Genomic DNA, 25696 nt, shown 5'->3' with positions numbered 1-25696 from the left:
CCATTAGGACCCCTGGGCTGTCCAGAGAGATGCTTGACTATAAATAATAGGGCCCCTGGGCCATCAAAGAAGTGCCTAAATGGAAATAACAATACACAGCATAACAAATAGTGGGGAATTTACAACACTTGGTGTTATGGTAGACTCAAACCTAAGCTGTAAATCACAATCAGCAAGTTGACAAAAACATAATTCTTCCACCTTAGAAACATAGCTAAAGTACGGCCATTTATAAATCAAAAGGACGCTGAAAACCAGATCCATGCCTTTATCTCAAGCCGACTCGACTACTGTAATGCACTCCTTACCGGCCTCCCGAAAAGATACGATGATAACTATTTTATTGCAATGCATTATTGCATTATTTTATTCTATTTGACTAACTATTTTATTGTACTGCACTATTTTACTTTGTATCAGTGATAATCAAACCGTAAACAAAGACGCATATTAACACTTTCAGTGCCAGATGGCGCTGTTTACTGTTACTGTTGAAAGGCCAGCGCCTTTTAACATGGGGATACGTGGCTGTGTTTGCAGGCCTAAAGCTATATTATATATTATAGCTATGGATCTAATAATATAGTCGATTTTCATTGAGTTTCTTCCGATCAAGATGCAAAAAACAGATCATTTTACCATCCATACATTTCCGTTTAATACCGTCGTGAATATGAGTGTAGTTTCAGGGTGGAAATGCTTCGTAATGGCCGGCAACGTGTATTCTAGTAAACGCGTTATCGTTTCTTCCCTGGACTAGCTACTGTTCTCAAATCAAATTTAGATTATCGGTATTATGTTTCATCATGGATGCATGAAGGGGGGCGCCCCTCCGTGCCTTGATCGCAACCAACGGAACACGCCACACACACACACACACCCCGATCAGCATGAAGGAATTTTTTGATTGATTGATGGATTGATTGATTGAAAACTTTATTAACAGATTGCAGAATGGGTACAGTACAGTACAGCTCAATACATACAATTGTTAAGGGGATGCAGACCAGAGAAAGACTTTCGTCTTGTTTACATCAGGGTCCCCCATTTTCAATTCATCATAACATATATGACATACACGACAAATGTATAGATGTACTGCTACATCTATACATTTATGACATACCAGATTTGCAAATACAGTACTGTTTGTGATACAAAAAGAGTCCAGAAAAGAGAGTATATACATTTGACGTAAAAACTGCACATTGGAGGAGGTTGGGTAGGTGGGGTGGGGTTGGGTGGGTGGGGGGAGGGCTGTACATTGGAGGTGGTTGGGTGGGTGGGTGGGATGGGGGGTTGGGTAGGAGGGGTGGGTGAGGAACACTGTACAACTGTACAAGCAAAACTGTACATTGGAATATTGACAAAAGTTAAAACCATACTTGGTCATTTACTGTACATTGGAGGGGGTTGGGTTAGGACATTTACAGGGGCCAGTAATGGCCGTAAATACTGATAGTTTGAACTTCACAGAGCAGCTGCAAATCACAGTGGTACATCATGCCCCAGGTCTATAGCGCCACCATATTGTGTGTATTGAGCTGTACTGTATTGTACCCATTCTGCAATCTGTTAATAAAATGTTCAATCAATCAATCAATCAAACAATGAGTTTTGTTTTGTGTCATTGCGTAACCTTTGCTGGTCATCAGCATGCCGAATTGCATAAAGATTTATAATCCTTGAGGTGGTGGAAGCTGATTAACAAACCATCAATACTATATGGTTTAACCCTGGCTTGCACCCTAAAACAAAGTCACCAAATTGAACGACACATCATCATACATCTTGTAAATGTAACTGGGCTCTTTGAATCCATACAGATCTACCCAAGACTAGATGGACCACAGTACAAATATAATATTGCAACATAATAATGCTAATACAAATGTGAAATTAACATATATATTTTTTTTATAGATAACGACTTCGGGTTATTGAGAAGCGCTATATAAATTAAATTAATTATTATTATTAGATAAATTAACAGAAATATAATTAGGCTGAATTTCTACACGAAAATAATACATGCTTTTATTTTGCGGTTTAAAGTCAGACGGAAGTACTGGGACCTTTATTTTCCTAACAACTACCCGGAAGCGCTTCTTTTCAATCTGCACGGCTTGATGGTTATAATGCTAACTACCATTAGCTATGTGCTGGTTATAACTTACGTGTTTGGAGTGAAACGTCTTAATTCAATATGTGCATTGATTTCCTCTTGTAAACCACTTTAAGGAAATGAGTAACGTTAAAGAATTGCAGGTTGGAGGTAAGTTGCTAAGCTAGCCAAAGGCTAAAGTTAGCTAACAACGCTGACCAGTTAACGTTAACGCTAGCTAACACTTAAAATAGATTGCTCAGACAGGGTGCCAATGAACCCACACTTTACAAGAACCTATCCTGATACGGCAACATGATAATTATGTTCATTCGGGATCCCGTTTTATGTTGCATTAGTGAACGGGGCTCGTTGGACAGTGGTGTGCTGGGTGTGTTGATTCTGGACGGCGGACGCTCCTCCCTGCCGAGTCATGTTCGGTTTGAGCAACGTAACGCTAACTGTTGTCATCACTGTATTAAATAATATTTAATAACCTGTTGTTGCCCATCTGAAGACACTCAAGCTTCTAGACCAGATGTTAAATTATGTTACATTATCGTCCCAGAGGTTTAAAATAACAAATAGGCGTACATTTGTAATTTCAGACGATGGTAAAATATTATGATAGTACCTCCTTGAGACGAACGTGAATGAATGAATGCAAACTTTATTTAACAGATTGCAGAATGGGTACAATACAGTACGGCTCAATACACACAATTGTTAAGGGGATGCAGACCTGAGAGACGTTTGTCTTGTTTACATCAGGGTCCCCCATTTTCAATTCATATAGACATTTATGACATACACAACATACATGACATTTATGGCATAGGGACATATAGGTATTTAGTACTGATACATTTGTGACTTAAACGGTATTCAAATATACAGTACTGTTACCCCTAGATCCTGACAGAGTATGATGGGGAGGGGACTGTACATTAGGAGGGGGTGGGTGGGAGAGAAATATATATACGGCGGGGAGGGAATATATACATGCGGTGGGGAGGAGACTGTCTATTAGGAGGTGGTGGGGGTTTTGGGCATTTACGGTGGCCAGTTTCGAATTGCAGCCTCCAGTAGGTGCTCTTTAAGAGCGGTTTTGAATGTGGGTAGGGATTCACATTCCTTTACAGCTTTGGGTAGGGCATTCCACATTGATGTGGCATAATTGCGAAACGTGTTTAGTCCCTTGTTTGAGTCGAATCTGGGTTTAACATGATTTTTTGAGCTTCCTCTGGTGTAGTGGTTGTGGTATTCACTGACCTTTGGGAAGTATTTTGACATGTACATGGGTACCTTAGTCGTATAGTGTATCTTGTAGACCAGGCCCATTGCAAGTTGCTGTACTCTGTCGTCTACTCTAAGCCATCCTAGGTTGTCAAAGTGGGCAGGGGTGAGGTGGGTTCTGGGGGTAAGGACGGTCAAGTAGTAGTCTGACCAGTTTGTTTTGTGATGTTTGTAATCTTGTTTTAAGCGCCTTTGAGGTGCTTTGGTACCATGAGGTGCACGCATAGTCGTAGTACCCTTGAATGAGTGTGCTCCTGCCAGAGTCTTCAGGGTATTCTTGTTTACCAGAGAGGAGATCCGGTACAAGAATCTAGTTTGTTACGTCTGTTACACAAATGTCTCCCCCTATAAACAATGACAGCTAGGAAGAACTAAAATTAGCTAGGCAAATGGGACGTGAATAAGTAACTAATGTAACTAAAATAAAATAATTAATAATAAGTCCTGTCAATTATTATGAAACAATCTTATAAACATAAACAACCAATATGATTGGCATAAATGTTGTTTGTGCCACAGCAAAAAGCAGTGACAACAGTGCATTCATGTTAAGTAACCAGCCCATGTCTCTCTTGGGTTTAAAATGTTGGTATTCAACATTGTAATAATGAAACAATGTATTAGTCAACCCAATCCACAGGATAAATGTTTCATTTTTGCACGTTTTTGAACAATAGCCCAGAATAGCAGTAAACTATCTCTCATACAAACTCTCTTCAAATGAGCAGCCAATGTAATGATGAATGTGAGGCAGTCTGTCAAAACAAAGCCACGCAATGTGAGGCTGCAGCAAAAAACTAAAAACCAGATTTACAAACATAAAGACAGAAAACACTCCAGACAAGCTGGATGTGGCCAAATACTTAACACGTTTTCTTTACAAACATAGCCACAACACTAATAATAATATATTAATAAACTACCCTCCCACTCGGCATTTTGGGGTAGAACACATCCTAGCCTACTACAAAAACCTAGGGGTCCGCAAAGACGACTTGAAATGGTAACAAGTTAACAGTTGAGGTACTAAAAAAACTGAGCGCCCTCCAACCTAACAAGGCCACTGGCCATGACAACATCCCCTCCAAATTCCTTAGAGACTTAGCAGCCGCCATCACCCCAGTCATCACACACATAATAAACCTCTTCATAAAACAGGGACACGTCCCCAAAGACTTCAAAATTTCGAGAGTGACCCCCCCTGCACAAAAAAGGCAGCAAATTAGACCCAGGCAACTACCGCCCTGTTTCTATTGTTACCTCCATCTCGAAAGTCATGGGAAAAATAGTCTATGAACAGCTTGAAAAGTACCTTGTGGAAAAAAATCGAATCTACGAATTCCAATCTGGCTTCAGAACATCCCACTCCACTGACGCATGCCTTCTCAATTTGAACGACCACATCAAACAAGAGGTGGACGCGGGCAAATACTGCGGCATGGTCATGCTGGACTTCCAAAAGGCTTTCGACACTGTCAATTAGGGCTGGGCGATATAACGATAACGATAAATATCGCGTTATATTTTAATAATCGATATCAAATATCGAAATTTAAAAAAAATCGTTTTTTTTTTTTTTTTTTTTTTTTTTTTAAACCTGCAACAGGGCAGTTTTAAAACCAGAGACAGTGGACAGACTTGTCTTTCTTGCCTGCAACTTAAAGTAATGGCTTTGCTTGTCCAAATGACAATACTGACCAAATTCAGATTTCTTTTTCTCTTGTCCATTTATTTTGTTTGCTTTCTAATTTAAAATACATTTTGAAACCGTCTGTACACAGTAGGCTATGTGTGCTAGCAGAACTAGACTCCAGTCACGAGTCACAGTGCACATGTGCGGTGGTTTGTCCACCAAAAAAGCGCCAAAAGATCGAAAATAAACTAGCAGAGCCAGAACTGTTCAACTCCTCTGGAGCCACAGCCAGCAGAGAAGCCGGTTTACTTTAGCTTTTAAACCAGCTGCAGCCTGAGAACTGGAGTGTGAGGGGATGTAACACTAAAGATGGCGGCAATGACAAAGAATTGCTGCAAAATAAACATACATCTGTTGTTTAAAAAAAAAAAAAAAAAAAAATCTTTTTATACTTATAACAATTCGATAATTATCGAGAAATAAAATAAAATTATCATATCGTTATCGCGATATGATTTTTTTCCATATCGCCCAGCCCTACTGTCAATCACTCCATTCTGATTGACAAGCTAAAAGCAATTGGTTTTAGTTTATCAGTGATAATATAGAGTTGTTCCGATCAGTGATAGTTTAGAGTTGTTCCGATACCGATACCAGTATCGGAAATGCCTCCGATACAGCCTAAAATGCTGGTATCGGCGAGTACGCTTCAATTCTATGCTCCGATACCATATGACGTAATTTATCACGTGCGGTATCCTCCTGCTGAGAGTGAGCATTATAAAACAAACGTGTTTTTAATCGACCGTGAATTAAAGTGTCAATGCTGTTTGTCATTTTAACAGCAGATACTTTCTTAAATGCCATCGTCCCGACAGAGCAGTGTGATGGGGAGCTCTGATGTGTTTTGCTTGCTGGTGTTATTTAGCATTAGCTGAAGCCTGAAGAGCTAGTTTTAGCTTAACGTTACCGTGGCTAAAATTGGGACTATTCATAATCCAGCAATAATGGCTGCAGACCTGCAAGCAAAGTACAGCAAGTTGGCAAAGGAGTATTCCAAGGTAAATCACTTTTGGGACTATTCATAATCCAGCAATAATGGGACGACTCAGCCCTGCTGGTCTCTGACAAGGACAAGTTGCAGGTTGAAAAAGCCCTCAGCTCTGAACTCGGCAGAATCTGCACCTGGCTCGCTGATAACAAACTATCATTACACCTGGGTAAAACAGAGTCCATTCTCTTCGGATAAAATAACAAACTCAGCAAGACCAACAGTTACACTCTGTTACAGTGGGTGACAATATTGTCACAAGGAAAGATGAAATTACATACCTGGGTTCCATCCTAGAGGCAAATCTTTCTTATGACAAAATGGCAACCAATGTAATAAAAAAAAGTCAACCAACGAACAAGATTCTTGTACCGGATCACCTCTCTGGTAAACAAGAATACCCTGAAGACTCTTAACACATTGACGGCCACAGGGATTAGACAGGCCCACTCTATAAAGCCAGTTTATCATAACAATGTTTAACTATGCGTGAGGGTGTTTGTAGAGCTAAATCTATATTTTAAATTATTGCTATGTTCTCATTGTCAATTGACACTATAGTATAAACCTTCCCTTCAATATGCCTTAAAGAAAAAAAATGTCATCAATACGTTCCCATTTTATAGCGTCATGAATATAAGCGTTATATGGGATTGGTCTAGGGCAGGCTATTTCCTGCAAGGCTAATTATAAGGCTAATAGCTAATAACGTTAAATCGATTGGCGTTTCGGCCATACACAAGCTAGAGTTAAAAATCAAAATGCATATGATCGGTATCATGGTCCACCATGAATGCATGAAAGGGGGGGGGGGGGGGGGGGCACGTCGTTTCTGATTATTGATTACCAATAACCGCATTCGTTATTGTAGCATCATTAGGGATGGGTACCTTTCACATTTGAACCGATACCGGTACCCAACGGTACCTTTTTTCGGTACTTTAGTCTCAAGAAATTTAATTTACCTACCTCAGTCGTAAAAAAAAAAATCCAAACTTCAAATAACTACAATTTCGACAGTTTTCGGCTTGTCATTGCTCCGACTGCTTTGTTGTTGAATCAAGTCAAATCCTAGGTAAGCATATATTGTGCGTGTGAACGTTGACATGAAGAAAAAAAAAGTAAAAAAAAAAGAATACAATTTTTTTTTTTTTTCGGTTTCTCACTTGATTCGATACTCGGTAGTACCGACGTGTTTCGGTTCGGTGCCTCAAAAGTACCGAATTCGGTACCCATCCCTAAGCATCATACACAGCTGGTTGGCTATGATAACAAGGCCTGATCAGCATGACATTTACGTAAAATAGCTCTCACCTGTGGCCGGTTGGATCCCAAAAAGGATTTCCCAGTTATTGAATGCCATCTGGTAGATCGATATGTCCATTGGCTGATGCTATATTCCTTTACTGCATACTGAATTCCGCGTCGCGAAAAGTATTCCGGGCTACAGGCTACAGGCATAGTTTTAGGCGAACAGAAAAGTCCACAGATGATGAAAAAAAAAGTGACACCGGTCTGTAACAGGGAACACTGCATTCTCGAGACAGCGCCACTGCCAGGATCTGGCCGGTAATGCACTTTTCCGAATCTCAAGAGTAGGGTATATCTGCAGTGCCGCTCCGTGACATTGAGTAGGTTATTAAAATGCAATAAAAGCAAAAACAAGCTTATCATGTATATATACGACTGTGGTTGGCCCTTTAAGCATGGCGCCGAATCACGTATATATACGTGGTTGGCCATGAATGTGTTAACAGGAGCACTCATTCAAGGGTACTACAACTATGCTTGCACGTCCTCATGGTGCCAAAGCACATCAAAGGCACTAAAAACAAGATTACAAACATCACAAAACAAACTGGTCAGACTACTGCTTGACCTTACTCCTAAAACCCACCTCACCCCTGCCCATTTTGACAACCTAGGATGGCTTAGAGTAGACAACAGAGTACAGCAACTTGCAATGGACCTGGTCTACAAGATTCACTACACCACTAAGGTACCCATGTACATGTCGAAATACTTCCCAAAGGTCAGTGAATACCACAACATCAGAGGGAGTTCCACAAATCATGTTCACCCTAGATTCGGCTCAAACAAGGGACTAAACACGTTTCGCAATTATGCCACATTAATGTGGAACGCCCTACCCACAGCTGTAAAAAATTTGAATCCCTACTAGGGGTGGGCGATATATCGAGTATACTCGATGTATCGCGGATTGTTCTACCCGAGATGTAGTACTGTACTATATCGCGAACTTCGAGTATTAGTTTATATGGCGCCGCCCGCGGCCGAGAAACACTTGCAGTGCTTTCCTCGAGAAGGGACGGCGGAGCTATAGGCTAACGTTAGTGTAGTCAGGGATGTACAGTGCGATATAATGTTGCGGTTGTAATTTCATTAGACAGACCAGCGCGGACCTTTAATAACATGCAATTTAATTGACACGAGCAATGAGCTAACGGTAGCTGCTAACCAAGGTATCCATTAGGATTATGCTAAGCTAACTAGCGATAGCTGCTAACCCTGGAAAATGGTCAAAGCAGACTCCACAAGACTAGTTCCATTCGTGAGGAAAGGGGGTGGGTTATATTGACAACGCTTGACAACAGAAGTTTAAACATAACTTCATATTTATTGGTTATTCGTTTCTGTATATCATCCAATTTCCATCTCCGTGTGTCTCCATCTCCATCTCTTCCTGTTTACATTCGAGTGTGACGTCATCACCTACGGCAGCTTAGACGATCAAAACGCGAACCTAGAACAAAACCCGAGGGGGGGGGGGGGGCTGGCTCTCTTGTTCATTCTCGCCCCCTCTCTCTCTCTCTCTCTCTCTCTCTCTCTCTCTCTCTCTCTCTCGCTCTCTCTCTCTCTCTACATTCAATGATTTAAAGTAGCCAAACGTTACAGACAGTATAAATACTAACTGGATAGTTGATGATATAAACATTTAATTTCATTATCTGAAATATTCTAAAATCATTAAGTCTGCTATAAGCCATTATACCTTTGTGTGTGATTATTATTTTCTCACAGTAGTGTGTGTATATATATATATATACATATATGTGTGTGTTTGGCTAAAGTGGATAGAAAACACAGTACTGTGCAAAAAAAAGGCACCCAAGAGTTTTTATATAAATGGTCTTAGATGTAAAGAATTTTTTGTATTAGTGTGTCAGTAGACTACTCTTAGTACATTTCCATTAAATTATTTTTTAAAGCATCTTCATGGTTTGATAATGCAAACATATGTTGCAGGGACTTATTATAATCATCATATTGGTGTGACTGTATGCATCAAAGGGTTAAATCAAGCATTTTTAAGTGCTTTAGAGGAAATGTCAAAATATCGCGATATATATCGTGTATCGCGATATGGCAAAAAATATCACGATATCATTTAGAGGCCATATCGCCCAGCCCTAATCCCTACCCTCCTTCATAACCGCTCTCAAAGAGCACTACAGGAGGCTGCAATTAGAAACTGGCCCCTGTAAACATCCAACCCCCACCCAACCCCCTCCAATGTACAGTTTCTTCCCCCTCAAATGTATACTCTCTTTTAGAAACTCTGTCTCTTAAACAGTACTGCATATTTGTATATCTTGTATATCATAGATGTCTGGATGTAACAGTACTGTTTATCTGTATGCCATGTATGTCATAAATGTTACGATGAATTGAAAAGGTCCCCCCCTGATGTAAAGTAAGACGAAAGTCTTTCTCTGGTCTGCATCCCCTTAACAATTGTGTGTATTGAGCCGTACTGTATTGTACCCATTCTGCAATCTGTTAATATTCTGTGATAATCCCAGTCACATTTGTTTGGCCGGAGACTTATGATGACATGATCATACTTCATGTGACTTTTGAAATTATTGATCATACAGGGGGAACATTTATCATACAAATATGATAATTATCGTACATGTGGCAACCCTGGAATAGACAGACAGACAACCCCATCCCCACTTAAAGCTGTTGTTGCATGCCCCCTAGAGTTGCTTGTGGTTCAGTGCCTTGCTCAAAGGCACTTCTCAAACTGTTTATCACAAATTCTGTATAATACTGCTGCAAAGTCCACATTTGTATATATATATTGATGAAATAAAAATGTAAAAATAAAAAATTCAAATCTACCATTGCACAGACCCATACCTTTTTAAAGTATGTTGAGTTGTAAGTTGTCTGTTTGGTGTGTTTCCCAGCAGGGCGCCCTCTTCCCCTGGCTTCCTTGAGCCTGTTGGTGTCTCCTCTTCAGCTCACCTACTCCTACATATGGCAGGTGATCCTCCAGAGGAACGTCAAGCTGTACAGCAGGGTGGAGGAGTTTGTGACTCTGGTGACTGAAAGTGTTCCTGAGCTCCTGAGCCTCAGACACTACAGACAGACGGCTCAGCTCATCCTGGCACTCAGAGCGCGGGTGAGCAATGCTTTTTTCTGTCCATTGGTGTCAGTGTGTTTAGCAGTGAATGTAAGTGTTTTTGGTTTATAGCCCCTAAATACAGGAATGCCTAGTGACAATGCCCCCAAAATGTTGAGATACCCCTACCGGGGGTAGAACAAAACACAATAATGTTTTTCCTCATCTCCAAGGTCTCCCATATATGAAATGGATTCTTGTATACAAATATTTTACTGCAAAACTTGTACTTATCGTTATACACCCCCAAAGGAAAAAAGAACCAAAATATAGCCTGGCCGTATGGGAGTTGAGACATATAATTAATGTAGATTAATAATACAAGCTCCAAGAGCTTTGAAATTTGACATGCTAGCAGTCAGACAGTTGCTTAACCTAATAGAAAAACCTGGATGTGAATATCTTTATGCATGTAGGAAATATGTATGTACACATACTTAAAATAAGCGGAAATGTAAAAAATGTATATCTATGCCGAATGTTCTCATTTACTTTGTAGTAGCTCTGCCATGGATTGTCATAGAAACACAGATGAGGGCTTCTTCGGAAAGGTGTGGTTGTGCTGAATCCAGCAATACCACATGTGTAAATATAGCATGCATGGTCAGGGAGTTACATCAGTAAATGTAGGAGGTGTCCTAAATGAAAGAAAATTAAACATTGACATAATGAAGTCTTCAGTCCAAAGCCCATTATCAGTGGTGAGAAGCATGTTGACAAATTCAATATTAATGCAAAGTAAAGTCACTTGAGGTAATGTTCTGGTCTATAATGTTAATATATTTATGATACATTTAATAAATTATACATTTCATATGATACATTTTATGATACTTCATATGGAAACAAAGATCCAATTGAATCGGGTTGAAATAGAAATAGAACACCTTTATTTCAATCTACTGCGTTCTGAGCCCCCTGCTGTATTCACTGTACACACATGACTGTGTGGCCAGGTTCAGCTCCAACTCCATAGTGAAGTTTGCGGACGACACATGGTGGTGGGGCTGATCTCTAACAATGATGAGAAGGCCTATCGGGAGGAGGTTGATGAACTGGCACGCTGGTGCCGGGATAACAGCCTACTCCTGAACATTGGTAAAACCAAAGAGCTGATTGTGGATTTTAGGAGAATACAGCAGGTGACACACACGCCACTGTGGATAAATGGGCCTATCCTGGACAGGGTGAGCAGTTTCAAGTACCTGGGAGTCCACATCACAGAGGACATGACATGGTCAACACACATACAGGGCTGTACACTGCGACGAGATGGTCGCAAATTGCCCCTTAATTTGGCCGTTGCGAGTTGGAAATATTATTTGGGAGCAACGTTGCGAGTTGTGATTTCAACCCTTCATTTGCATTTCACTCCTAAATGAATCCATACAAATTGGATACATTAAAAAAAAAAAAAAAAAAAACATTAGCCTACAACCAAGGCTGTACAGTGCGACACAATGTCGTGGTGCTATGAAAGAATCTGTCGGCAATGAATGAACTTACTGCGATCACCGATAGCCTGAGTGAAAAAAAAGATTTGCGTGTGGAGTGAATCTGGGTCACGCTATATACTTGGTACTTGTAGTCTATCGTGCGATTAAAGACCAGGGCCCTCATGTATCAACTTGACTTACGCACAGATATGTGCTTAAGCCGTGCGTACGACCATTCCTAAGCAAAGTGTGGGATTTATCTATTTGAACTTGTGCTTGACTTTGTGCGTATATTTAAGCACAGGTCGGACCATGCGTAGGTGGCGCCGGTGGTAGAATATTTTCACAACGCGGAAATAAGCACTGACTGTGCTCTGCGTAACTCAACTCGTTATTATTTTGCGCATATATTGCAGAAATACGGGAACGTTTTGATTATATTTAAAAGGCTTTGCCATTGTTAAACGTAATAAGTGGAACCCCGAAGCTGTAAGCAGAATACAAGTCATATGAACACCCACGATATAAAAACGCATTGCAATTAGAACAGACAGAGGTTATTTGTTGAGTGTATATGTGTATACAAAACCCTTGCAATAAATGTGTCTTATGAATGAAAAGCATACATGCTCTGGACACAGAGCATATATCGTGTGGGTGATATTACAGAATTTCACTTATTTAGTTTTACAATGTCAAAGCCTAAATCAAAACGTTCCCGTATTTCTGCAATCTATGCGCAAAATAATAACGAGTTGAGTTCTAACAAAGAACGTATTACATGCTGGTAGGCTGATAGAGTAAACTATGATATGAATATGATATGATCATATACATACTGGTCCGTCCGCGAGGATATCGAGGACTCGGATAGCCATTAAGCCATTTGAGAATATAGGCGGCCTATAGCCTATACATATTATTTAATGTTTTCATAAGCGTAAAGATACAACAGCTAGATTAATGATCAAGTTAGTTTACTGTATGCAGGCTTCGCAGGGCTGTGTGTTATATATGCGCAAGTTACTGTTGCATGATGTAGGCTGGCTGCTATTATATGTAATTCATAGGCTACCTAATACCAACAACAAAATGGATTGTATCATATGCCTCTACACACATTATATTATACACATCATATTATATCTTGGTTCGGCAGCGCCTCTGTGAACAATCTCTCAGAGTTTGCTCCATCAATAAACGCGCATTTTGGCTGATAATGTGCCGGTGGCCGGAGTCTCATTCAGGCCTAATTGTATTTAATTCAATTGTAATGTTATTACTGGGGTATCTAAAACATCACAATGTAGATCAGGGTTATCCACTGAAGCCATAATGACTCTGATCAGAACCACGGGCTCATGACGAGCGCACACAATAGGCATTGTAGAGCGCAGAGTTGGCGTGCTGAAATTGATTTAATTTCAGTCATTACAGTGCTTAATGTCGGGTCATCTCTTGTCATTTATTTCTGTCAATGTGCTGGTTCTGTAGCAGGACTGGGTCAGTCAACATCCTTGGCTCCCGGCGCACCGAAGATTATACGTTCAAGTTCGGTTGGACCTCGTGATCAATCTCGCTCTCAAGTGAAGTCTCTCAGAGTTCGCTTGGGTTAGTCCACTTTTCCACATTTCATGGGGGTGTTTCATTACCGTATATGGTTAATCGGGGCGGTTCTGGTATGCAAATACGTGAAAGTGTGCACGAGCCTCGGCGTAGGACCAAGGTGATATTTATCATGACAGGTGTGCGTAGGACCTGTGTACGCACGTGTGATGAATCCTGTTTTTTTTGTGCGTGCACACATTCTAAATTCTGTGCTTAAGTATGGAAATAGAACATTTTCTACGTCACGTTGATGAATGAGGGCCCAGGTCCCTGTCTGTGTAGTCTATACATCCAACACCAAATCCCATAATTCCTAGCAAAACGAAACTGAATGTGGCCTCTCTTCCTTTCAATATGGGCTATTGCATCGCCAAAGAAGCACCTCCTTTCAATACATTTAAGACGCTAATTTTGCTCTGCAAGAACAATGGAGTGATGATGTGATGATGTGATGATTGATTGACGGGGACACGGACACTTCTAACGTTCAGGTTCAGCCATGCATTAGGTGAGTAGTAGTAGCCCACTATTAGGATGTGAAATACTGTCTACTTAATTTATAAAATATCAACCTATCTATCTATCTATCTAATAATGAGACAATATGCAAATAAGATAATACTAATAATTGTCACGGTTCCCCGTATATGAAATGAAAGTGGCTTGCAACTTTACTGCTGGTAAAATCACTGTTTATTTCTCGTTTAGCATAGTATTACATTCCACTTCTATAAACAATCAAAGTCCTACCGTAAGAGCCTCATACGGGTCAATTAAACCTTTTTGATTAGTCTTTCCTTCGAGCTAAGTTGGACTGAACATTTCACTGTCAAAAGCGCAAATGTAAATAAGGTTGCGTCGCAACACGGTTTTCAAAATAAAGGTCACATATACAAATACCTCTCAATTCTTATTAAAAAAAGTCCCGGATATACATAAACATTAATTGGCATAGATCTCTATAAACGGCCCAACACATTGATCACTTTAGGCACACACTGAAACCAGTAACATCACAAATATGAAGCAGGTAATTACCCATACAAATAATAAACCTTTCATGGGGTTATTTACAATAATAATTCATTTGATTTCTAAAGCACTTTTCATTGTGAAACAAATGTATGCAGAGTTTCTTGTCCTCCTGATTAATGCAATGGTGTGTGTGTGTTGTGGTGATCTCATTCAAGGAGCACTACACAAGCGCGCGCGCACACACACACACAGTTTGTTGTTTTTGTTCTATTAGTGATTTACACACTTTCTCAGTTGGTTCATTATAAAAGATACAAACCTGAAAACAAACGCACTTAAATGTTAAATAAAAGGACCACAGTAATGAGGCAGGAGGAACATATTTTTTTAATAATGGTAAAATTGTTATTTAAAAATTTGCCCCTAAAAAAAATATTTTTTGCCCCTAAATTTCTCATTTAGGGGCAAGTGTGCCCCTAGTGAAAAAGCTTAGAGTACAGCCCTGACATAGATTCTGTGGTGAAAAAGGCGAAACAGTGCCTCTATCACTTGAGACAGTTAAGGAAGTTCAAAGTATCAGGGAAGATACTCCATTCCTTCTATTCCGTGGCTGTAGAGAGCATTCTGACTGGAAACATCACTGCCTGGTTTGGAAACAGCACGGCACAGGACAGGAAGGCCCTCCAGAGAGTGGTGCGCTCAGCAGAGTGTACTACGGTTATTGCACTACCACCCCTGCAGGACTTATATAACAGGAGGTGCAAATCCAGAGCTTGCAGAACAGCAGCCTGTACAAGCTCCTGCGGTCAGGCAAGAGCGCGTCTCTACAATTCGTAGCCGCATTTCTGCAGACCCCTCTCTGAATGGTTGAGACCATTTCTGCAGACCCCTCTCTGATTGGCCGAGCGCGCGCATGCGCATGAGCCGCGACAAGCTCCTCTAGCCAGGAGTCGAAACTCCGTTAAGCTCCAGAGAGAGAGGCTGAAAACCCACAGTTGTTGCCCGACAGATGGGAGCCGAATCCCGGATCCGAGTTTTCTGATGAATAGCCCCAAAACATGGAGGTCGCGAACGCAATTTATACGCATGGAAGTATTGATTACGCCATAACGAATCATTAAAAAAATATACCGTTAACTGGAATATGTTGTGTGTGCCTTTACACATATGTTGGATAGGATTATGTAATTGGTTTGTCATTAAAAACCAATAATAATCGCAGGGCGGCTACGTGGCGTAGTGGGCAAGGCGCTCGCCACGAAATCTGGAGACGCTGGGCTCGCCTGTTCGAGCCCAGCGCTCCACATTTGCTTTCAGTTTAGCTGGTCGTCCGTACTAATACACATTGGCCGTATTAGGGGGTGGGAAACTGATGGGTGGGGATCGGGCGTTGTGGACAGCGACTCCTACAGGTCGGTTGGTGCGCCTGCGCAGTGGAATCAGGAAGTGTCTGGGGCAGCGTGAGCCTCCCACGCGTTACTCCTCACCACTGAGAGATCGAGCTGCGCAGGTGAAAAGATGCGACTGCTGTTACCTCAAGTACCGGAGGGGACTTGTGCTATGTATGACTTAGTCCACATTGCAGCCGGCTTGTGGGAGGCAAGAAACAGCGTTCGTGACAGGGGAGGGTTGAATTGGATGATACGAAATTGGGATGGGAGAAAATATAGAAAATGGGAGAAAAGGTGGATAAAAAAAAAATTAAAAATAATAATCGCTCGCCGGCTTCGCTGACCAGAGCTCTCTCCGATTCAAAGTTTTAATTGCAGCCTGGAACATACATGTTTCGGAACCAATGTGTAACTAGACAGTTACAATATAACATTTATATTAATTAACCTTGTTAATGCCTTAAGAGAAAGAGTCTGGTGGTCAATTGCTACGGAAATGTTGTGTCTTACTAATAATAACTAATTCCTTGGTCAATAGAAGTCTCTGTGATACTTTCTGAATATGATTTGGGAACATCAAATGGGCAGGCCGCGAAATAACAACGTTACAATGTACAGTTTCTGACAGCTGGCTGTGTTGTGAAATGTGCATAACGTTATGAATAAACCGCGAAGTCACGCGAAATAACGTTATACGCAAATCTGTTATTAGTAAGACGCAACATTTCCGTAGCACTTGACCACCAGACTCTCTCTTAAGGCATTAACTGGGTTAATTAATATAAATGTTATATTGTAACTGTCTAGTTACACATTGGTTCCGAAACATGTATGTTCCAGGCTGCAATTAAAACTTTGAATCTGAGAGCTCTGGTCAGCGAAGCCGGCGAGCGATTATTATTGGTTTTTAATGACAAACCAATTACATAATCCTATCCAACATATGTGTAAAGGCACACACAACATATTCCAGTTAACGGTATATTTTTTTAATGATTCGTTATGGCGTAATCAATACTTCCATGTAGGGGTGGACGGTATGGTCTAAAATGTATATCACGGTATAATTTGAAGCATAGACGGTAACGGTATATATCACGGTATCAGTGTTTCTGTTAGAATAATTTTTTTTGCCTGATAGGCAGGCTATATAAAGAATGACATCCTCAAGGCATGTAGATTTATAATATTTTAACTTAAAACTAGGCTACTTTTGCGTATAAAGTCATTATATTCCAAATAAAATAAGTCCCGAGTCGAGACTCCTGCTCCCATTGCAAACAGCGGGGCTGGATTTTGCTAGAAGCATATGTAGCTGCAGAGCGAATTGAATTGAATAAGAATTGAGACAAAAGTGCCACTCATCCTCAGCTTTAAGAATTGACAATTGTGTCAACAAATTGACACATGTGTCAACAAATTGACACACAAAATGCTTAGAGACGGCGCAAGGGTGGGGGGGCGCTGTTTGACGGGCCTGTGACCAGACCTGAAAGAGCCACTGGCTCTGCGGCTCTGCAGCTGCATGCTATTCGCAAATCCACTGCTGCACGCCTTCCTCCCGGCTCCCGCTGCTGCCGTCGTTATCATAACACTACACACATATCTAATGTTTACAGCAAACTGTAGTTGATCACCAGGTATGTTTTATTAACGTAGAATAATTCATATAAGAAAAACGATAGGGAAATATCTTACCTTTCTCCACTGGTTAAAAATGCCAGGAACTGAAATTGAAACTTGCTGTGCGCCGCGGTGATATGTGTTTATTATGAAATGACAATTGCGTGTTGACACGCCCACTGCGCGAAGCCTCCTAAATAACTTTTTCCAGTTTGCACATATCTATTATCTATGACTAATTCTATCTATTTTTAGGGGCAAATGCGATTGAAATAGTCGCGCTGTGGTTACATGACGTCATTGCTATTTTAGAGCTGCTCTACCGGTTAAACGGTATAGTCAAAATCCATACCGTAGAGCAAATTAATACCGTTTATACCGTATACCGTTTATACCGTCCACCCCTTCCATGCGTATAAATTGAGTTCGCAACCTCCATGTTTTGGGGCTATTCATCAGAAATCTCTGATCCGGGATTCGGCTCCCATCCGTCGGGCAACAACCGTGGGTTTTCAGCCTCTCTCTCTGGAGCTTAACAGAGTTTCGACTCCTGGCTAGAGGAGCTTGTCGCGGCTCATGCGCATGCGCGCGCTCGGCCAATCAGAGAGGGGTCTGCAGAAATGACCTCAACCAATCAGAGAGGGGTCTGCAGAAATGCGGCTACGAATTGTAGAGACGCGGCAAGAGCCTACATACACACGCTACGAGCACAGAGAGAGAGACTCCGGCTCAGCTTCTTCCCCCAGGCCATCAGAACACTGAACACTGATTCAAGATTCAAGATTCAAGATTCAATCGTTTTATTTCAAACCACAGTGTTAGTTTGGCTACATTTACCATTGTCCGGCAAAACAACATTTGAAAATAAATGAAATGGGAAAAGAGGAACCCCCCCCCCCCCCAAAAGTTTAAAAATAAAACAGCCAAAACTATACACTGTTTGAAAAGGAGATGGAAGAAGCAAAGCTTATATGTTTCCATCCCCCAAACTGAACTCTCCACTCACAAGTACACATGAGCACACACACAACACACACAACACACATGCTGCAACCGCTTTAAACAATCACTTTAAACTAAATGGAAAAGTCACTTTAAAGTAATGAAGAATATAAAAGTCACTTTAAGGAAAGAACAGATGTGGTTATTGTATAGTATAGTTTAGATATAGTAAATAATACATAATGACGGAGTTAAAATTGTATATTGTATAGTAGTGTACATAGGAACCGAACCAGTGCCTTCTCAGGAATTTAGCATGTCTATTTTTATCATGCACATTTTTTTTTTTTTTGGTTCTCGTGCAAGTTTATTAACCAAAGCACACAATAACTGCTCCTTAATAACACTTGCTGTTGCTCAAAAACACTGAATGTTTACAATAATTCAAGGTTTGCATCAGATCTCCAAACTACTTTAACAAGAATGTTCACTGGTATTGTCAACACCGTCGTCCGTGATCGCGTTCTGTGTATAACGGCATAGATATGTAGTATTCGTATATGAGGCTTGTCCAATCTTCTTCTGCATTCTCTTTTTTTTTATATTTTATTTTTTTTATTATTTTTTAAACATAAACATAACAACATAAAATTAGATATAGCGGCCTCTTATGAAGCCAGTCTGATCCGGATGAACTAAAGACGTCATATGCTTTTGAAGTCTGATGGCTAATACCTTAGAGTACAGTTTGATATCGGTTCCGAGGAAGCTTAAGGGTCTAGAACTACCGCAGTCGGTGGGGTCTTTGTCTTTTTTAAGGAGGACTGTTATGAGTGCAATATTGTCGTTCTTATGGAAGTTCCCCTCCTTGATTGACTATAAAATCATATTAAGTAATAGGGGTCCAATTACGTCCCAACATGAAAGGTACATTTCTGGTGGGATACCGTCTCTTCCAGGAGCCCTACCACTTTGCATTTCAGATATGGCCTCCCTGAGTTCATCTAGTGTGATGGGTGTTTCTAACTGTTTAGTGTCATCCTCTGATAGTTTAGGGAGGTTAATTTGATTAAGATATGTGTCCATTTTGTTTTGATCGAAGGTCGTTTCTGATTTATACAAGTTGGAGTAGAACTCTTTGAATGTCTCGTTGATTTTTTTAGGGTCTGTCACAAGTCCTTGTTGTGCTTTAATTGTAGTTATATCTGCACATTTTGCGTTGACTCTTAATCGCATAGCTAGTAGGTGACTTGGTTTAGAACCTTGAGAGTAATGCTGTTGTCTTGTGCTACGTATTTGTACTTCAGATTGTTGTTTATAAATGGCATTAATCTCTTTTTTTAACACATTAATTTGAGTTTCCAGTCGAACCGAGTAGTTGTATTGTAAGGAAGAAAATAACGTAGAGTAAAGCGTTTCCAGCCCTGCCAGTTTTGAGCAACGATTCTTGCGTATTTTGGAGGAAAAGCACCCGGTAAAATCCTTGATCAATTCCTTTACCGACATCCATAATATTCTGGGGTCCGGCACCGATTTTGCATTCTCCAGTAGGAATACTGAAAGAGCTTCTTTGAGTTGTGTAATGAATTCCTTGTTATTCAGCAATATCGAGTGAAATCGCCATCTTGGGGCTCGGGATGACAGTATACCAAATGATCCTTTTAGGAGTAAATAACAGTGATCTGATATCTGCTTGGAGAATGGCATTCTGTCGTAAACTCCAAAGCGCGTTCCCGTTCAGCTCATTTGCATACAAAACACCGCCTCCATAGTTCCTTATAAGGCAACTGGTGACGCAGCTGTGTGAAATGGAATGGCGGAAGTGCTTTGCGAGCCGCGTGATTACGAAACCTAGCGTCAGTCAGTGCCAATCAGAGAGCGTCTCCGAGAAATGTGGCTAGGTTTCGTAATCACGCTTGCGCCCATCAAAACTAGATTAGATTAATGTATTGGCATCATATACAGCTTGCGGTACACACCTGACGCAGCGCGCGCGCACACACAGACACACGCGCGCGCGCGCAGTACTGTATATGAATGAATGAATGACATAATATATATAGCCTACGGCGGGCGTAATGAATGAACGCAGTATGGCTTATTATTCCATAAGCCTATAGGCTACTGTTCATTCGTAGGCGCACACAAGACTTGTTATGGAATATTAATGCAGTCTATTTCCACCGATTAGCTTTAGTTCTTATTTATTTATCCACTGTCATTTCAGTGTTGGTGTATAGGCTAGTGTATTTCAATATAAGTTTAATTGATTAATGATATATTCGAAGGAATGCAGGTTTATAGCTATATCAACCCCCTCCAATGTACAGTAAATGACCAAGTATGGTTTTGTCAATATTCCAATGTACAGTTTTGCTTGTACAGTGTAAGTCTATCCCCCACCCATCCCTACCCAACCTCCTCCAACAGTTTCTACGTCAAATGTACTCTCTTTTCTGGACTCTTTTTGTATCACAAACAGTACTGTATTTGCAAATCTGGTATGTCATAAATGTATAGATGTAGCAGTACTGTCTATCTGTGTCATGTGTGTCATATATGTTATGATGAATTGAAAATGGGGGACCCTGATGTAAACAAGACTAAATTCTTTCTCTGGTCTGCATCCCCTTATGTAATTGAGCTGTACTGTACTGTACCCATTCTGCAATCTGTTAATAAAGTTTTCAATCAATCAATCAAACAAAGGTCTGACCCATTGTATACCAATCAATGGGATACATTGCATGTTGACCTGCATTCTTTCAAATGTATATAATTAATCATTAAAACAGATGTGTAACAAATAAGAAATACAAATTCCACAGAAGGCATTAAATTATTATTATTTTCAATCATTTCACAATAATTGCATAATTGTGTTTGAATATCTGAGTAATTATTTGTCCAAAATAAACTGGTTCAGATATGGTTAATCCAGCTGCCCTGTGATCAGATGAATCCATATTATTTATTTTTCCGACATCAAATTCGTAATTTCTTATCGTACAAATATTGTCATATTTATTTTAATTATGATTAAGTAATTAATTCCAAGGAGGCCTGTAGCGTTGACGTGAAGGAATCACTATGAGAACACAGTCTGTCAAGTTATAATAACATTTTAAATTAGTCAATCAATCATGAGATTTGATCGTGGGCTGAGAGCATATTTAAGTGTGCTCCTCAGCACTCTTAGATCTGCTCTCAAATAAGATCTCAGGAAAATTTGAAGACTCCCACTCCCAGCCCTAGTATGTCTTAAATAGGCCGAAATCTGGCTAAGACTAAATATTTTGTCGTAACTTCGTTCGAGAATGAGACCCAGTGATCTGCATTGGGTACCATTTCCACGTCATAGTTATCAAATAGTCTCTGGGATGCAAAAACATAATCTATTCTGGAAAGTGCGTTATGTCTTGCAGATCGACAAGAGTACTTTCTGGTCGTAGGGTTGAGTGATCGCCATAGATCATTTACACCTGTATTCTTCTTAGACCAATCCTTTAACGCATTAGATGAATTTTTCTGGTCATTGGAAAAGGTGGGATAAGATTTATCCACCCCAGGATCCCAAATGGCATTAAAATCTGCGCCAATTATAAATGAGTATTCAGGAAGGTTTAACATTGTTCTGGTAAGTGTAGCGTAGAAGTTAGCTTCGTACAAATTTGGGGCATATACCGCTACCAACCAGCGTTTCCGTTAGAACATATTCGTGCCGGTCTGGGTGTCCTGCAAGATTTCTATCCCCGGACATATTCGAGAAATTCCGGTCAGAGTTTTAAACAGCAGTCTGTTATAATCACATTTTTATGAGCTAACGAATTCCGTTATATTGGACATTTGTATTAATTACATCAAGCGAAGAATGAGAAATTGATTTGCAGAATCAAATTACTATCCATCGCCTCCCAAGTTAGTGCGATACGCTAATCCAGCATCAAGCTCCCGCCCCGCAGGCTCGCGGCTGCAGCAGCTGTCACACATCACACACACAGTCGACATCGCTTCACCTCGTTGTATCAGACACGTCACATATCATAATGTTCAACTTCACACACAGCAAACTGTAGTTGATCATCACATTGCCTCGTTTGCTAGCTCGTCGCCACATGCAGAGAGGACGAGCCACATGCTCGTAACGCATTTGTTGATTTCATAGCCTACATTTAGTTATAATCAATAATATGCATTACTATGTGACACGGCAGTCAACCAACAGTTGCATATGATTAAAAAATGTCAACACTCGCTCACCCCGTCTCTCGCTGTGCCTATCCGTTTTGTACCTGCGAGAACAGCGGGTCGTCTGGTTGGTTCGACTTTGATAGATCCCCATTGGAACAGGTGGACGTCTGCGAGGCTCGCAACGGTAGCAGCAGACTGGGGATGCTCTTTGTGGTTCAATCAATAGTGTACTTTGTGTACGTTCAATCAATGTTATCTCTCGTACATCATAGAGGCTAGACTACTAGACTATAATGTCGTACCTCAGCCAGGAAAATTTAACTTTCCACTCGGGCCGCCGCCTGAACGCTCGACATTTCTGTTTCTTTTCCGCGGGAGCATCGGCGGTCTCTGTGACTTCAGAAGACTCATCTTCGTTGTCAATGTCATTATTATTAGACCTGCTAGTGCTTGGTTTCATGAAATATTTGTTAAGTAGCTTGTTTGGCCATCTCTCTCTCTCTCGCTCGTATACCTGTTTGTCGTTATGGTGGCCAGACAGGCTCAAAAAAAGAAAGAGAAAAAATGTATCAGAGTGAAGCAACAATGAAACAAATGTAATGATTGTTTCGTTCATCGCATAGGCTATTTAATTTTAGCCTATTTTAATACAATTCAAATAATAAAATTGTGCTTAGAGGAATTATTTTCACCGGACATTATGACCGGAGAGATTTAAATATTCGGACTTCAACATATTTTGCCGGTCAAATACCGGTAATTACAGGCTAACGGAAACGCTGCTACCAACGCTATTTTCCTATTCCTGTATACAATTTTAGCTATGGTTATCCGACCATCTGTATCAGACCATACTTCCTTCAATTCAATATTCAACTTCCGTTTCACGACTATAGCAACTCCACGGGATCTCGTTCCAAAGGAAGAGTGACTAATGTTATGATATATGTTGTCCGCTAACGTAGCTTTGTCTTCCACTAAAATGTGCATTTCGCTTAGAAGAGCCACGTCAACCTGTTTGTTTTTCATCAGTGTGAGCACGCTTTTGCGTTTATGTTGATTATTTATTCCCCCAGTATTCCAGATCATTATATTCAAACTAGCCATAATCTATACATGTTGTTGTGTAATTGTTGGTAATGCTTCTGGAGTGCGAATTCACCATGGATATACATCCAACTATTGAGGTCCCGTTGAGAGCCGAGCTTAAAAACATACATATATACAAATAAACCCCTAAATCCCCCTCCCTCAGAGAGTCGTACAGGGCTGTGTTCCTTAGACACAACCTTCGCGTATAACTCCCTCCCTTACACCACCGGTTAGCCCAAAGTGAGCCTTTTAACCTTAACTTTCCTATGCTAATTGCCATAGGATCTAAAACTTTCATTCTAATTTAATAGAATGTCACTCGTGGTCTAGCGCCTTCCCTTTAATGTAATAAAAATAAAATGTAAAATGAAAAATATACCTCAATTGGCATATTTATTTGAACCTTCTACTAACACGTATATGTTGGAACCTTACAGAAAAAAGAGAAAAAAAAGAGATTTTTAGAACTCAATTATATAAATCCCTAAAGTAATGGAGCAATTGCTTAAAATATTAAAATAACTTTGTCAAGCTTATACCTTTAGATGAAAATGAGGTTTTTAAATCCTTGTATGCAGTTCGTCCCCCGACAAGTGTGGGCATTAAACCGTTATGAGGGTTTATTGAACTTCCATATCTGGTTCATGTGCATATACATACCGAATGTTATTGTTCACAGGCCTTCATTGTAGGAGTACAGTGTATTCTAGAAAGTTAGCCACTGATCATGACTTGTATAAACTGATGTTATGTTCCAGATTATTCTTCCTACCCAAGAGTTATGTCATTCCAGTGTATTCCAGTATATTCCAGTATGACACTGAACGATCGAAAGAAGAATCCAGAGTGTTCCAAAATGTCAACGTCAGAATATTGCCTGCACAAAAACCAGAAATCTATAAAGATAGTGCCTATCGTTTCGTATTAAACTATTTGTACCTCAATGTTGTCAACAGGCTTTTTGCTGCCGCTTTTGAAGTCTGAGCCATGGCAAAGTCATCCAAATAAAAATAAAAAAAATAAGAAAAAGAGATGAATAAGCTTGTCATCTGAGACGGGCCGATGATGTGCCCGGCCCCGAGGGGCTGGTATCATGTTGTGTTTCCTTCATGTAATCTTCGGCGTCTTCAGGCGAGCGTATCCCGATTCTTTTCCCATTTTCCCCCACAATGGAAAGAAACGCTGGGTAGCGTAGGCTGGGCTGGAGTTTTTTCTTATAGAGCTTCTGCATCACTTCCTTGTAAGGGGCTCGTCGGATTATAGCCTCCCTGCACAAATCTTCGTAGAACGACACTGGTTTATCTTTATATTTCAGTTTCCCCCATTGCTTACGTGCCTCTCTGATGATCGTGTCTCTTATTTCTGTTTTACGCAGAGTAGCAATGATAACTCTCACCTTGTTGCCGCTGGGGTCCCGGGTACCGATTCTGTTACAATGATCCACTAACGGTATTGTGGGGAGGATTTCTTTACCCAGAATTTCAGCTAACACTGCTGGAAATGTGTCGTCTGTGCATTTGACTGATTCATCCAATCCCACAATACGGATATTAAATCTACGATAGTGACGTTCGGAATCGAGCAGCCTCTCCATTGATTTCTCTTCGTTGTCATGTATCTTCTGCAAAAGCTCTTTGTCCCCCTGTTGCATCTCCCTCGCTAGCTCCATTATTTCTCCATGAAGAGCATTCTTGTTCTCATCCACTTTCAGTGTATATTCATCCACAGTGTTTTCAACTGCTGTAATACGCTCGGTTTGTGTTGCAGCCGCCGTTTTAAACTCTTCGAATTTATCCTCGATATATAACCTAAAATCGTCAGCCTTGACGTCCGCTTTATCCATCAGGTCCTTTATCAGATTAGTCAGAGACTCGAAATCGGGTGGTGTATTCTCCATGTCTGTATCGGTTGAGGTTGCAGGA

The 25696-nt window shown here is 40.5% G+C and overlaps 1 protein-coding gene across 1 annotated transcript in view; it reads left to right on the top strand.

The window, feature by feature from the left end:
- Nucleotides 1-2244: 2244 nt before the first annotated feature.
- Nucleotides 2245-25696, top strand: part of LOC311242021 (uncharacterized protein) — a gene marked incomplete at its 5' end in the record, with an annotated part of 62323 nt that continues 38871 nt past the window's right edge. The window contains 2 exons of the mRNA XM_084330977.1: nt 2245-2275; nt 10305-10516. Of these exons, the coding sequence (XP_084187103.1) occupies nt 2245-2275; nt 10305-10516 (243 nt within the window). The remainder of the gene's footprint in view (nt 2276-10304; nt 10517-25696) is intronic.

This window comes from Notolepis coatsorum, assembly GCF_963971535.1.
Source record: "Notolepis coatsorum genome assembly, chromosome: 15".
NCBI lineage: Eukaryota > Metazoa > Chordata > Actinopteri > Aulopiformes > Paralepididae > Notolepis > Notolepis coatsorum.
The sequence above is the reverse complement of the archived record's forward strand: the minus strand, read 5'-3'. Positions and strand labels throughout refer to the sequence as shown.